Source organism: Onychomys torridus, chromosome 3 (assembly GCF_903995425.1).
Source record: "Onychomys torridus chromosome 3, mOncTor1.1, whole genome shotgun sequence".
Classification (NCBI taxonomy): Eukaryota; Metazoa; Chordata; class Mammalia; order Rodentia; family Cricetidae; genus Onychomys; species Onychomys torridus.
The window spans coordinates 115698713-115713450 of record NC_050445.1 but is presented as its reverse complement, the minus strand read 5'-3'; the positions used below and the strand labels follow the sequence as shown (position 1 = coordinate 115713450).

Genomic DNA, 14738 nt, shown 5'->3' with positions numbered 1-14738 from the left:
CCTGACTACTGGACCACTAGTGCCTATCTGTAGGAAATGTGGATGGTGAGAAGGGACGGTACCCGGAGAAGGTGTCTGGGACTGTAGAAGGGCAATGGGAAAGGCTACTTGGAAAGGGGTGATGAATTCTAGAGTTTCCCTGGGCAGGGTGGTAGGCACATGACCAGTTCCCTGGGCATATCCTGATAGCGGTGAGGACTGCCCTCCAGGCTGGTCATTGGCAGCCTCTGGAGCCTTGCTCCTGATCCTACCCTCTTCACAGAATTTATTCTATGGCTAGGAGAGGGCAAGGGCTGGAGAATCCTCCTTAAAATTCTTCCAATTTCTACCCCCTCAGGTCTGGGACCTCACTCTTTCTGAGGAGCCCTGGAAAGGTAGTGAGGAGCCGCTGTTGTGGTGGTGTCTACTCCTGAAAGCCTGCAGACCTTAGGGTCCTAGGGTTAGCAGGAGGAAGGAGGCTCCTCTGGGCAGACCACATCTTCCACAAGAGGAGACAAGAGTTAGGCTCCGTGCTCTGTACAGGGGCATCTTCCCAGAGACCCATGGGCATCTAAGGCATTTGTGGGAGCTCCTCTGTAAGCTGAGGGCCAAAGGCAGGGCCCTGAGTGGCTAGTATGGGATGGGAGCTGGGTGAGGCGAGACTGTTGTAGCCTTTGAGTCAGAGATCAGGCATGGCTCTGGACATGTCACCTTCCCACCTTGACCTACCACCCTTTCTCCAGCCCCAGAACAGCCTGCCAGACATCATCATCTGGATGCTGCAGGGTGATAAGCGCGTGGCCTACCAACGGGTACCCACCCATGAAGTCCTCTTCTCCCGGCGGGGCCCCAGCTACTGTGGTAGGAATTGTGGAAAGCTGCAGACCATCTTTCTGAAAGTGAGTGTTCTCTCTGCGAGGGCCACCATAGGATTTTCTCAACACAAGGCCTTCTTCAGCTTCCCCTGGCTCCCCATCCAGTCCTGTTCTGGAACTATCTGAACGTTCTCAGACTTTCATCTTGGGAAGGGAGGGGTATTTGAGTAAAATAACTTTCCTTTTCTTCAATTCTCCCCAGACTTTCTAGAGCCCAGGCGGAAAGTCTAGGAGGCTTGTTGGTAGGAGCTGAAATCTGGGTTGGAAGTGAACTAGGAAAACAGTGTAGTGGCACTCGCCTGTCCTAGTGTTTGGGAGGTAGAGGCAGGAGGATCAGGAGTTGAAGTTCATCCTTGGCTACTCATTGAGTTTGAGAACAGCCTGGGCCACATAAGATCCCATTGGGGGAAAAAAAAAGAAGTAAATTAAGGGCCCCGTGTGTGTTTGTATGTATTCAAGACTTTATTGCTTACTGGAGCTGGTCTCTTTCAAGAATCATTCCTGACTTCTAAGATGGCCTCCAGCCCTGTCTCAGTGGCCTCAGCAACAGTTGATGAAGGGAATGTGAGTGGGTGCTTGTGGAAGGGCTTCCATCATCTTCTGTAGGTGAATTGAACATTGAGATACAGAGCCCCAGTGGCTTTGGTCATGGCTTCAGCCAGATGATCAGAACACAGCACACCCTCATGAGATAACTTCTCTGTAGATAGCCATTCTCAGTGGCTGGGGAGCCAGTGGTCCACTCCCATTGTTTCTAATGGCTCTGCTTGCAAGCCCTCGTCAGCCTACATGGCTTGCCTCCATTCCAGCCTTTCCCACGGCCCCAGAGTCTGTGCCGCAGCTCTTCGCTTCTTTACATGCAGTCTCAACCTTTGGTCTTCCAAGAGGTCATCATTGACCCTTGGCCCTTCAGGGTAGAGTCACTCCTGGCTGTTAGCTTACCTGTTTTTTTGTTGGCCAGTCATTCTTATTGCCCTTTGGGGTGGGAAGAGAGGGCTGGCTCCAGCTGGCTTGCCAGTGCTGATTGGAGTTCTGTCTGGCCTTGGGCAGGTCACCAAAGCTCTCTGAACAGCCCGCTTTCTCCCCACCTACAAAATGGGAATGAGGCTGTCGACCTCACAGGCATTGAGGGCTGAACTAGACAGTCCACACACTGCTTCAAGAACCAGGTGGTGAGCAGATGCTTGCTCCCCTCTCCCTCTGTTTCCTCTCTCTTTTGGGGCTGTCCCTTGCTCTACAGATGCCACATTCGGAGATCTGTTATAGGCCAGTGTGCTGGAGAGTTTTATGTCAGCTTGGCGCAAACAAGTCATCTGAGAGGCGGGAACCTCAATTTTAAAAAAAAGTGTCTCTGTAAGACTGAATTGTAGGCAAGCCTATAGTAATTTTCTTAATTAGTAATTGATAGGAGAGGACCCAGCCCATTGTGGGTGGTGTCACCCATGGGCTGGTTGTTCTGGGTGCTATAAGAAAGCAGGATGAGGAAGCCATGAGGAACATGCCAGTAAGCAGCACCCCTCCATGGCCTCTGCATCAGATCCTGCCTTCAGGTTCCTGCCCTGTTTGAGTTCCTGTCCTGACTTTCTTCAATGATGAGCAGTGATATGGAAGTGTAAACCCTTTCCTCGTCAAGTTGCTTTTGGTCACGGTGTTTTTATCATAGCAATGATAATCCTAACTGAGGTAGCCAGAGATAATTAGTACACTGGGAGATTGATCTTTCAGAGGGAAGGATGTAGGGTGTGTGTGTGTGTGTGTGTGTGTGTGTGTGTGTGTGTGTGTGTTATTAGGCAGGAATCATGACCTTCCCACACACTCCTGGACCATCTGAGGAACCTTATTTGTTTGATTCTAAACTCAAGTTCTGGCCTCAGATTGCCCTCCTAGGCTGACCTCTCCATGTGCATGTGGAACGTGGAAGGGGAGGCAGTGTGGGAATGGGCAGGCTGGGCAATGGGTGGTGAGATGTGAGCAGGCTGTAGGCAGGCCTGGTGGGCTCTGGAGAACCTCTCCCTCCAGATCTGACCTCTTTGCCCTGAAGCCTCCAGGAGGTGAACTGAAAATGTTCCCTCATTCCAAGCAAAGGAGAAAAAAAAAAAAAGATATAGATTTGTTTCTCGAAGTCTTCCCCACCGAGTTCATGAGCCTGCCAGTAGCTCCTGAGCAAGCGCTACAAAAATGTTGGCAGCGGGCAGAGACCAAGCAAACACTGGTGTTCCTTAACTTAAACCCAAGCTGGAAAAAGTGAGCACCAGCAGAGGAGAGGAGCCCCAAACTAGACATTTCTTTATTTGCTGTTGCTATTTTAGGTTGGGCAGGCTGGCCCGTCTGGGGGAGGTTGGTGGTGGGGAGCTCGAGGTGGGGGAGGAAAGGGAGGAGGCAGGCATTCCTGCCATGTCCCAAGGGCTGGTGGCTTGGAGGGAAAAGGATAGCTAGCCACCCTGAGGGAGGGGACAGCTGAAGTGAACACCACAGGGAGTTCCCAGGGACTGGTGGGGTAAGAGGTACCTCCACACTTCTCCAAGGAACGACAGAGGAGATGAAGGCCAACCATCAATGGTCTGTACCACTTCCTAAGCCTTCTCTTGGCCTGGGCTCTATCTCCAGGGGCCCAGGCCTTCTCCATCAGCTTGGGAACCCCCACCCTAGCTTCTCAGTTTTTTCTGAACCCACCCAGACTCCCTGCTGCTCTTATTCAGTGAACTATGTCTCACCATGGTGTCTCCTCTAGGGGACAGGGTGTAATGTTAAGAGAGAAGTGCTCTGCTCCCCAAGGCCGAATCTAACCTTTGGTTTCAGTGAAATGGTGAAGTAATCGTAGGGAACATATATATGTTTTTAAATGTTGGGTTGTTGTGGTTATTCCATTTGGCAGAGCTTCTGAAGCCCTCGGGATAAAAAAAACAAAACAAAACAGCTGAACAGCAAAAGAGTGGTTAACGTGCTGATAAGCACTTGAAATTGTGGGGACATTAGATGCAGTGTTCACGTCTAGCCAAAGCATGAAGTACTGAAACTGAAATGAAGTGGTTTAATGGCTCCCCTTCTGGAGCTCGGTCCCTGCCCTTCTCTATCTAGGATGGTGCTGTCCAGCGCAGCAGCCATGTATAGCTGTTTAAATTAGTTAATGTAAAATGAAGTGAAAACATGGTTCCCTGAGCCGCTTTTCAAATGGCTCATGGCTGCCCTGTTGGACCTTACAGATCTCAGCCATTTCCATTAAAGTAGAAAGTTCCTCAGATGATGGAAGAAGAAGATGGCAGGAGAAAGGGGTATCAGAGACCCTCTTGCAGACATGACCCCATCTGTAGAGAGCTCCTACATGGCTGCTATAGTCTTCTTTGATGAACAGGATTCTTGGGGAAAAAAACCTTCTTGGTTATATATTCTACTTATATGACATTTGGTATAGTGCCCCAACAGGGTACACCTGACTGGATGTTGAGCCGGAGTGCCCAGGCCTGAGGGCTGTGAATTGTATTTCTTTGATCCTAGTATCCCATGGAGGGTGCGCCTGGGGCCCGAATGCCTGTGCAGATCCGGGTCAAGCTCTGGTTTGGGCTCTCTGTGGATGAGAAAGAATTCAATCAGTTTGCCGAGGGGAAACTCTCTGTCTTTGCTGAAATGGTGAGTACCTACCCGCCTACTGGGCCATGGAGCCCGGGGTTGCATGACCCCTCACCTCTCTTCCTTGTTTGGTCTGCAGTATGAGAACCAGACAAAGCTGGCGCTGGTCGGGAACTGGGGCACAACAGGCCTCACCTACCCCAAGTTTTCTGACGTCACAGGCAAGATCAAACTACCAAAGGACAGCTTCCGCCCCTCAGCTGGCTGGGCCTGGGCAGGGGACTGGTTCGTGTGTCCAGAGAAGACGTGAGTGGTAGACCCAGGGTGGTAGAGGGCTAGGACGGGATGTCCAACCGTGGCTCCCTCTTCTCCCCAGCCTTTGCTCTGGAATCTTGAGCTCTGTGAGTCCTGCTTGCTCCTTGCTAGTCACAGAGACTGCTGCTCTGACCCTCCTGGGGTTGGCACCTACCAGGAATAGCTCAGAAATCAGGTGCTACGTGTGGCTGGGGAGACACTCAGTGGAAAAAGCACTTGTCACACAAGTGACTTGATGAGTTTGGTTCCTTGGGACCCATGATAAAGCCCAGTGCAGGGCCTGTCTATAACCCCAGTGCTCCTATGAGGAGATGGGAGCAGAGACAGGAGAGTCTCTCAAGGCCCGTGGGTTCGCTGGCCTGGCATACTCATCAGTAAACAACCAAGAGACCTTGTCTCAAGTAGATGGAAGGTGAGGACTGACACCCAAGATTGTCCTCTGACCGCCACATGGATGCCATAGCATGTGTGCACCCCCAAACCTGCACCCGCCCTGTGCATGTACATACACACACACACACACACACACACACACACACACACACAGTCCTTTATTATTAAGCATACCGTGGAGTTGGCGCCCAGCCATGTGCCTTGTCCTCTGTGATACACAAAATCCTCTCATTGCACATATGTGACCATTCCTGTTCCAGGCAGCTCACTTGCTCCCTGGAGGGTCCCATCCTTCCATGCTGCCTCAGCTACTTTCTACACTTTTTCATAGCTGGGTGGCATCCAGCAACTTTTTTTTTTTTTTCTTTTAAAGCTTGAAGTATATTCTAGAATCAATTGTTAAATCTTTAATGTACAGTTTGATGAGATTTTCTTGGTGCTATCCATTGGGCTTTGGTGCCTCCTATTGATCCCCTTTTTTGTCTTTTGCCTTGGATGACACGTTCTTTAGCCTGTGACCATCTTTACCTGTTCCAAGCCTCCTTTTCACTCTCTGTCCCAGCCTCTCTGCACTAACCCCCTCTATCTGTGTTGTAGTGAGGTTGGTAGTACAAGTGGGCTGAGGTTTAACGCTCTCCTGGAGGCAGAAGATGGGGTGTCCTCAGTGACTCTCTGACTGTCCTCCCCCATAGCCTGCTCCATGATGCTGACGCTGGTCATCTGAGCTTTGTGGAGGAAGTCTTTGAGAACCAGACCCGGCTCCCCGGAGGCCAGTGGATCTATATGAGTGATAACTACACTGATGTGGTAAGGGAGTACTCCAGGCAGGTAGTGTGTGCTTTCTCTGGGGTCCGGGACATTTGGTCCCATGAAGAGCTTGTGACTTAGAAGATGGTGTGTCTTCTCCCCTGCTCCTTGCTGACCCAGTTGCTCTGTGCTCCAGAAGGATGGTGTCCTGGGATCAGTCTGTATCGTCTCACATTTGCCTATTGTGTCTCTAGAATGGGGAGAAGGTGCTTCCGAAGGATGATATTGAATGCCCACTGGGCTGGAAGTGGGAAGATGAAGAATGGTCCGTAGACCTCAATCGGGCTGTCGATGAGCAAGGTGGGAACACACAGAAATTGGGGTCCCACCCCAGCCAGCTCCTAGGTGTGCCAGTGAGACAGCTGAAGGCTCCAGGCAGTTGTCTGCCTTTTATTGGGTTACTTCACCTGGGGAACTTCCTGAACATGCCTCCACTTCACGCTACCAGTTAGGCTCAGAGTTTTAGCTGCTCAGGTTCTGAGCATGCCCACAAAAAGAGAGAGCTTAGGAGAGATGGGGATTTGCTAACAATGATTTACAGGTTTCACCCCACCCCCTAGGCTGGGAGTACAGTATCACCATCCCCCCGGACCGAAAGCCAAAACACTGGGTCCCTGCTGAGAAGATGTATTACACTCACAGACGTCGGCGCTGGGTCCGCCTGCGGAGGAGGGACCTCAGCCAGATGGAGGCACTGAAGAGGGTGAGCCAAGGGGTATAGAGGGGAGTGGGGTTTCCGAATGGAGGAGGCCAGTGGACATAGGGTAGGCCTGTGTGCATTAATAAGCGTGTGAGTGTGCATGCAGTATACACAGGCACACAAGACCTGTATTAGTTATTTTTCTGTTGCTGTGATAAAGTACTATGATCAAGGCAATTTATAGAAAAGGAGTTGATTGGGGCTCATAGTTCCGGAGGGTTAGAGTCCATCATGGTTGGGAGGCACAGCAGCTGTTAGCAGGCAGGGCAGTTGGAACAGGAAGCCCAGAGCTCACATCTTGAAACGTAAACAGAGAGAGAAATCTGGAAGTGATGTGAGGGTTTTAAATTCAAAGCCTACCCCAAGTGACATAGTTTCTCTAGCGAAGCTATACCACCTAAACCTCCCCAAACAGTGCCATCAACTGGGGGACCAAGTATTCAAATGCCTGGGGGACATTCTCATTCAAAACACTTCAAGACCCAGTGAATTCACTGACAGGTCTTACCCAGATCAATTTAGCACATTATGCATCACACTGAAAGTATGGGTCACATTCTGCACACAGATCACAGACCTCCCCCAAAACACAGGCCACACTTGAAACTTATAGATCACGCCAGCCTCTACAGATCACACCTAGTGCTTACAGACGCCCCACCCCCACATAGAACAGATATGGATATCTGAGTAATTCTTAATTCACCTTCAGCATTCACCTACAGTCCCTGAAGGCTCAAGGATGTCAAAGGAAGTGTTTTGTGCTTGGTTTCCTAGAGGGAGACTCCATGATATGGAGCTCGAGGGCAGGGGCCCTTGAACTCCATAGATAACCCTTACCTAGAGGCAGGAGCCCTTGAACCCCACAGATAATCTTTACCTGGAGGCAGGGGATGGAATCTACACCCTCTGAGCTATCTGCCATTGGCTACTGGCTGGTAGGATATGCTGTGACACATGTCTCCACAGGGAGGTGGCTTACTAGTGGTGGGCTGGCTCCTGAGCTATGCTTCTGGCTAACGATGATAGGCCACAGTGTGAGTGTGTTGACTAGTGAAGGGCTAGATAAGAGCCATCAGTGTTCACCAAGGATGCCATGGAACATGGGACAGGCCCACAGTATTTCCTTGTGAGCACACGTGACCACATGCACTTGTCCCAGAGTCCGGGGAATGCTCATGTCCAGCCCAACCTCAAGACCTGCCTGCCCTGGATCTTCTTTTCATCTGTCCTTCATTCCTAAGAACACATTTGGGTTTGCGTAGCAGAACCAGGCCTCTCCCACTCTTTAAGTGGGGAAGTCTTTAGGGGGCGAAGCTTTCTTTTTCTCCTTTGAGCAGAGGCTCTAGAGAGGGATGCCTGGGTGGACAAGCTGCTGTGAACCAGGCTGACATCCTCCCTCTCCATGGAAGAATCCAGTTGTTGGAGGTGTGGGCCTTGCTTGGGGTCCCATCTGAGTTGACATCTGACAGCAGTGCTGTGTTACTCTCTCACAGGGGCTGGGGCCAGGCTTCCTACAGGAAAGGGTCCCTTTAGAGGAGAGGCAGGGGCCCCTCACAGTTGGCCTAGGTCCACATCCTGGTGAGAAGTAGTCTGACCTTGGGAAGCAGGCTCTTCCCAAGAGCCTCTGAACTGCAGACCCATTTCTATGTTTAGAAGCTAGGACGTGAAGGAGAAAAAGGAAGTGAAAAGAAAGCTTGGATTCGGGCAGTCCACCTTTAGTTCAAATAAACAGTCCAAAGCCCAGTGTCTAGCTCTGCTGCTTGCTGTCTGCCTTCCCTGCTGGCCTCCTCAGCTGCCCTGTGGCCTAGGAGCCTCCTTTCTCTGCTGGGTTTCCTGCTCAAGGCTGCTCAAAGCCACCTTCTTCCAGGTGACTCTTCCAGGCGTACCCCTTGGAATCCTGCCCTGTCTCTCCCTCATAGCTGCCTCCTCTCTCCCACAGCACAGGCAGGCAGAGGCGGAGGGCGAGGGCTGGGAGTACGCCTCTCTCTTTGGCTGGAAATTCCACCTGGAGTACCGCAAGACAGATGCTTTCCGCCGCCGGCGCTGGCGCCGCCGCATGGAGCCACTGGAGAAGACCGGGCCGGCAGCTGTGTTTGCCCTCGAGGGGGCCCTGGTACATTGGGTTGCATCTGGCTGGGCTTGGGTGGGGTGCAGCTTGCCTTTCCAAGGCTGATGTGGGACAGACATGGAGCCCCCAGGGTCATGGTTTTTAGATGGAACATTGGCCAGCCATCCTGGCTTGGGTCCCTGTGGGGTAGCATGTGGGGAGAGCGAGCAGCCTTCTGGGTGTCTTCCTAAGTAAGACAGCTTCTTTCTTGACGCTGGAAGACCCACTGCTTCTCTGAGTGTGAAGATGAGAGCAGAGAGGGAGGTGGCCTGAGCCTCTGAGCAAAGCCAAAGGACCTAGAGCTTCCTGCAGAGATGGGCTGGCGTGGATGGGAGCAGAAGTCTGGGAATGGCCAGAGAGGTCTGGTGACCCTGGCATATCCTTGACTGGACACAGTTCTCTCGGGTGGAGGCTTTAATAGGGTTTGGGGGAGGCATACCTGAGAAAGGGAAACCTCTGATGGCTACCGTTCCCCTGTGGCATCTTCTGGAGCTAGTGGTACTGATGTTGGTTCAAATGACTCAAGATCTGGATTCAGGAAGAGCTGGTGGCAATCAGAGCAGGGACATTTGGGGCCGTTCTCTGTTCTGCTCATCTAGAGACTTCTGGAGACAGAGTGAGAGGCCTGAATGAGACCCCCGCTTCGGAAACACAGCCAGCACCGTGTATACATTTTTTGTAGGTGCTCTGGGGTGTGAACCTGCAAAGCAGGGCCCATCGGCCTTTATACACAGGGTTGTCTGTGTCAATGTGTATGTGCATGTCAGTGGGTCAAGGCAGCTGTGAGGCCTGGGAAAACCTAGTCGGGTGAGTCAGGATGTGATGCATGGAAGCAGAGAAGGAGGTGGCAGCCAATGGTGGCCCCCTAAAGGCTGGTCAGAGGGACCCTTCATCTCAGGTAGAGAGGAAACCCTCTGAAGGCCAGGTAACAGCCTGTGGCAGGCTTGTAGAGAGAACCTTCTAGTCTTAGACAAAGCCTGGGAGAGAAGCAGAGTCATCCTTGGCTCTGGGCCACTAAACAGTTGTCAGCCAGGACAGGAGCAAATGAGACAGATCTGTGGCATTCAGGAAGTAAAGCAGGGCTGTGTGTGGCTGTCTTTGTCCTGTGTTGGCCTGGTTTGGGCACTGGGCAGGGCCTAGGGATGGTCCTGTGGCTGAGGATGACAGTACGGGAGGAAGAGCCTGAGGAAGGCCAGGCAAGCACTGAAGGGACTATTCACTCTCATTAGGGAGAGACTCGAGGCTGGGGAGATGGCTCGGTGGGCAGAGGGCAAGCCTGGGGGTAGGAGTTTGATCCCTAGCTTTCACACTAAAAAGCTGGGTGTGACGACATGTGCTTGGATTCCGAGTGTCAGGGAAGCAGAGGCAGGAGGATCCCTGGGGCTCTGTGGCCAGCCAGTTTAGCCTAACCATTGAGACCCAGGTTCTAGTGAGAGATTGTCTCAGAAAACAACGTGAACACTACAGAGAGACTGCACTCACATGGGCTTTGCACCTCACTCAGCTGAGGGTGCTCTGGAGAGGAGCTAGCTGTTCGGTGGCAGGAAACTGAGGTTTTCAGGGTGTCCCTGGGACTCTTTTCTCGGTCTCAGCCTCATCTCACGCTTGTTTCCTCCTTGGTAGCAATGATGTGCTGGTGGCAGAAGCATGCTATGTTCCAAAGGCATGCTGCCTTCCTCCCATTGGAAAGCCCAGAGTGCCTCAACTCCAGGAGAAAACGACCTGAGCTGGTTGTGTGCCTGCATCAGCCCCTGGGCCTGGGGAGAGGGGTGGAAGGCTCTGGATGACCACACGTGGGCTCTGTGATTGGCAGCACCACGGGGTTTGACAGAGGAACTTCTGAAAAGGAAAGTCAACTGGAAATAGTGGTGAGCAGAGAGTTCTGGAGGGCAGGTCCAGGACTCATCTCAGTGGCTACCAGGGAGCTGAGAGCATTGCTGAGCAGAGGTGAGCTCTGGCTGGAGCAGGGATTGGGGACCATGAGTCAAGTAGCTATGGAAAATAATTGAGAGAGATAATCTCCCACCAGAAGATCCAGGGCTAAGGCTACCACATGGAGAAGGAGCTGTGGGACCAAGGTGGTATTTGGAATAGCAGAGGGACACCCAGGGGTGTCAAAGGTTCAGCAGTGTAGATGGGAAGGGAAGCAAGAGGGCTCGGCCACAGGGTGAGCCCAGAGTTGCTGAGTTCACTGTTGGCTCTGGCTAGTCCGACATTCGGTGTAGCTGTGAGGAAAGCGGATCTGGTGGCAGCCTGCCAGGTGGCCAGGGCAGGGAAGCAGGAAGAGTCGGGGTTGAGTGTCAGCTGGGAGAGGGGGGACATATGGTCAGAAGTGCCCAGAGATACATGGATACAGGCAGGTGCCCGAGCAGGGTGGGGCCTGGAGAAGGAAGTCAAGCAAAGCTAGAAGACGTGGTCCAAGTTCTCAGTGTAAAGACTGGGGGAATGGGGCACTGTGGTGATGAGATTTTCCAGAAGCGAGACATTGACTGGTCTGTTGTTTGTGGGAGATCGTGTCATGGAGGAACCACTGAAGTCCAGTGTCAAGTTGACAGATATGTTAGGGTTGATGGGATTTTGATTCATTTGTGATGAGTTTATGATACATGGAAGAAACCAGCCTCAGAAAGCCCTCTGCATCCCTGGGGAGCACAACTGCCAGAGAATCTGAGGGAGAAAGTCTGTGATTGCTAGGGTAGATACCCCAGAGTTCTGCAATGTCCTTAGGAGTTCAGTTTTTTGGGCAGAGCGATTACCCTTTTTGATAGTAACTGTCTGGACCACTTTGTAGCTGAGTAAATGGAATCCTATCAGCCCCAGGGCAGACACATGATCACATCCTATTCGTCCCCCCATACCATACTCTTTTTCTACAGTAGTTACCTTCACCTGCTTCCAGCCTGGTCAAAGGGTGAACCAGGCTTCCATCTCTAAGCTTATTGGCCTGGTGTCTTAGCCCAGGGCCTGGGACTCACGTATACTCTCTATCACAGGACAGATTGTCAGGAATTCTGTTACCAAGGCCACACTGCTGGCCCCTGGTGTCTGCTAATGCCTGCCCTGCATCTGGTGTAAGTGTGATGGGTGACAGGCTTCATGGGTGCTCTGGATCTTGCTTCTGCCTCCCACGCCTCTGGGACTCTGTTACATCACTCGTGGAAGAGACCACATCTTAGCATCACTGGAAGGATTAGCAGTACTGTGCAGGCTAATGAGCAGAGAAGTCAACTGAGGACCTGTTACAATACTGGCTCTGAGTCAGTGTCCGGGTGGGGCTCAGGAATCTCTACCTCTAACAAGGTCCTAAGTAACAAGCTGGCTGCCGCTGGCTCCAGGGCCATCACTGAGTGTGGAGGACAGAAAACACCATCTAGATGCTTTTCTGAGAGAGACTGGGTGTATGACCAGTATCATGGGTGGAGGCAAGATAAGACAGTTTGTTCTGCCCTTTGGTGGATCTGATGATGGAGGCTTGGTCTACAGGGGGGCTCCTCTGTGATTTAGGGCTGGAAGAGAGATTTTCATGTGTGACCGAGAATAAACCTGCTGCCTTCTATATCTTTGCTGTTCTATAGCTATTCCAGAGTGACCATGCTGAGGGGGAGGGTGCTTGGAGGAGGCTATAGAGAGAGACCTTGAAAGAGCCAGGGAATGTCTGTGGGTGGGGTTAAGGGAACCTCCTGGGAATCAGAGGGGTTTCAATGTCTGGGCCCCAGGACTAGGCCTGGTTATGCCTTGCCTCCTGCCACCCCTCCCCTGGCCTGCCAGCACCCTCTGGAAATCGTCTCCTTGGAAGGCAGGCCCTGTCTGCTCGTTAGCACCAGCAGCAGGGGCCAAGCCTGGCTCCCTCCTCAGAGCGGGAGGCCCTGGCTCAGGCTGCTAAGCGTCTGCTGTCTCCATCCCGCGCATTATTTTATTTTCGTATTATTCTTTTTCCAGCTAATATCCTGGCATTCCCAAAGACACCGGGTTTCATAATCTTCCTGGCGTTCCCAGGAGCTGGGAATCGGAGTACAAAGCCGCTATTATAGCGAGCTCCATCAGCCTCCTCCTTACCCCACACCCCTTGCTGCTGCCACAGCCACCACCGCCCGGCTCCCACCCAGTCACCCCCTCCTGACGCCACCAGCCTCTCTGGGAACTCTGGTGACGGCTGCTGGGGATGAGCTCACGGAATCTGTTCTGTCGCCCTTGCCCTAGGCGTGCCCTCCAGGCACGAGGATTTTTCCAAGCCTGCCTCTGCATTTGGCCTTGCTAGAGGGGCAAGGCTTCCCAAACTGCAGAGGCAGACTGGCTGGGAGGGAGGGAGGAAACAGGCCTGAAGTGTGTGCTGGCGTCCTTGGTGCCTTCTAGAGCTGAGAAAGACTTCCATGTTTAAAGGTGCATGCAAGCCTTGGAGCTGCAAGAGCCTTGGGAATTTGGATGCCTCTCTCTCTGTCTCTCTCTGTCTCTCTCTGTCTCTGGTAGTTTCTCTCTCTCTGTCTGTCTCTCTGTTTGTCTCTGTCTCTCTGTCTGTCTGTCTGACTCCCCATATATGTTCTGCCCTTTGGCAGATCTGATGCTTGTGTATGTGTGTCTGTGTGATGGTTAAATCCTGGCATTATCTATTCCTCTAGGGCATCCAAGTCACCAAGAGAGAATTACTAAATCTTTTTAACCATGTGTCACAAATCAGGCAGACAGGTTTAAATGTTGCTCGGTATCCCCCAGTGATCCTGGAAGACTGGATGCTGACATTAACCCATCTTACAGCTGGGGACAGCTGAGGTGCTGAACCTAGCCCCTATCCACACATGGCTCTTTAAACTCTTTTCTAAAGTAACCAGGGTAAGAAAATGCAGTTCCTGTCATAGTGGGTGATGTAGCTATGGGGTAGTGATGTCACTGTCCCTACAGATCCTTCTTTGAGCTCTGAACATTACTGCAGAAGAAATAGGTCTGTGTCTGTCCTAGAACCTACCTAGGGTACACAGTTGCCTTTCTCCCTCTCTTCGGGTACTTTCTGACTCTTGGGCAGATCACAAACTGCTATTTTCAGCCTCTCTTTCACCAGGGCAGAGAGTCACTCCTTCTACACCCAGGGCTCTTTGAGGGTGGCCCTAGGGAGAAAAGATTTGAAGTGTCAGGAGGCTGACACTTGGCTAACATCCTTGGTTATCCTTGCTCTGTGCATTTCAGACAGGCAGTCTATTCGTTAGCATGGCCAGATGGGATGAATCCCTCTCTCCACCCCAGGAAGCTGCTACCTGGGAAGCCTACCATAGGCCAGCAGAGACCAAAGTAGTGAGAACCCTTAGAGACAGGCGTCACCACCCTGGGCCATTGGCAGGGAAGGGCAGCTGTGAGTTGTAAGGGCTGAGAAAGGGATCAAGGAAAGGCCAGCGCCAGTGTGAAGTAACTCAAGACTTGAGCTGGCGGGAAATGAGGTCCCACATGGCTTGGCCAGGGTGGGGCCATCCCTGGACCTGGATGAAGTCATGCTGTGTGCCTGGTACCCCAGCCCAGTTCCCAGATCTGTTTCCCCTGAGCAATGCATCCTTCAGAGATTTACCTCCTGGGTAGCTATGGTCCACGGCTCAGAGTGATTGACTTATTGGAGGCCCACTCTGTATATCTGTCCCCAGGTTCCTTTCTTGAGAGTGGGTTTCATGTATTCCCAGACAGGTCTTGGTCTCCTGTGTAGCCTAGGATGACCTTGAACTTCTGATCTTCCCCACCTCCCCAAAGCTGGAATTACAGATGTGCTAAGGATTGAAGCCAGGGCTTTGTGCATGCTAGGCAAGCATTCCACCCATTGAGCCCCAGGTACTACGGGCTCTTGACTAGCAGAAATAAATACTTGTTTGCTCCCTGGAATTGTGCTATCTGGGGCTTGAGGGCTGGCACCCCATTCAAACAGAGATCTCCCCATCCCTCCCATTCTCCTGATAGGGAGGACAGTTTGGTTATGTCCCCTACATGTGTGGGCCCTGTATCAATCTTGCTCCAACCT

At 52.1% G+C, this 14738-nt stretch overlaps 1 protein-coding gene across 1 annotated transcript in view; it reads left to right on the top strand.

Annotated features, from left to right (window-relative positions):
* Dysf (dysferlin) overlaps positions 1–14738 on the top strand; it is a 189173-nt gene that overhangs the window by 102417 nt on the left and 72018 nt on the right. Inside the window, exons 25-31 of the mRNA XM_036181918.1 lie at positions 723–878; positions 4350–4481; positions 4561–4727; positions 5822–5936; positions 6131–6236; positions 6497–6639; positions 8579–8752. Coding sequence (XP_036037811.1) covers positions 723–878; positions 4350–4481; positions 4561–4727; positions 5822–5936; positions 6131–6236; positions 6497–6639; positions 8579–8752 — 993 coding nt within the window. The remainder of the gene's footprint in view (positions 1–722; positions 879–4349; positions 4482–4560; positions 4728–5821; positions 5937–6130; positions 6237–6496; positions 6640–8578; positions 8753–14738) is intronic.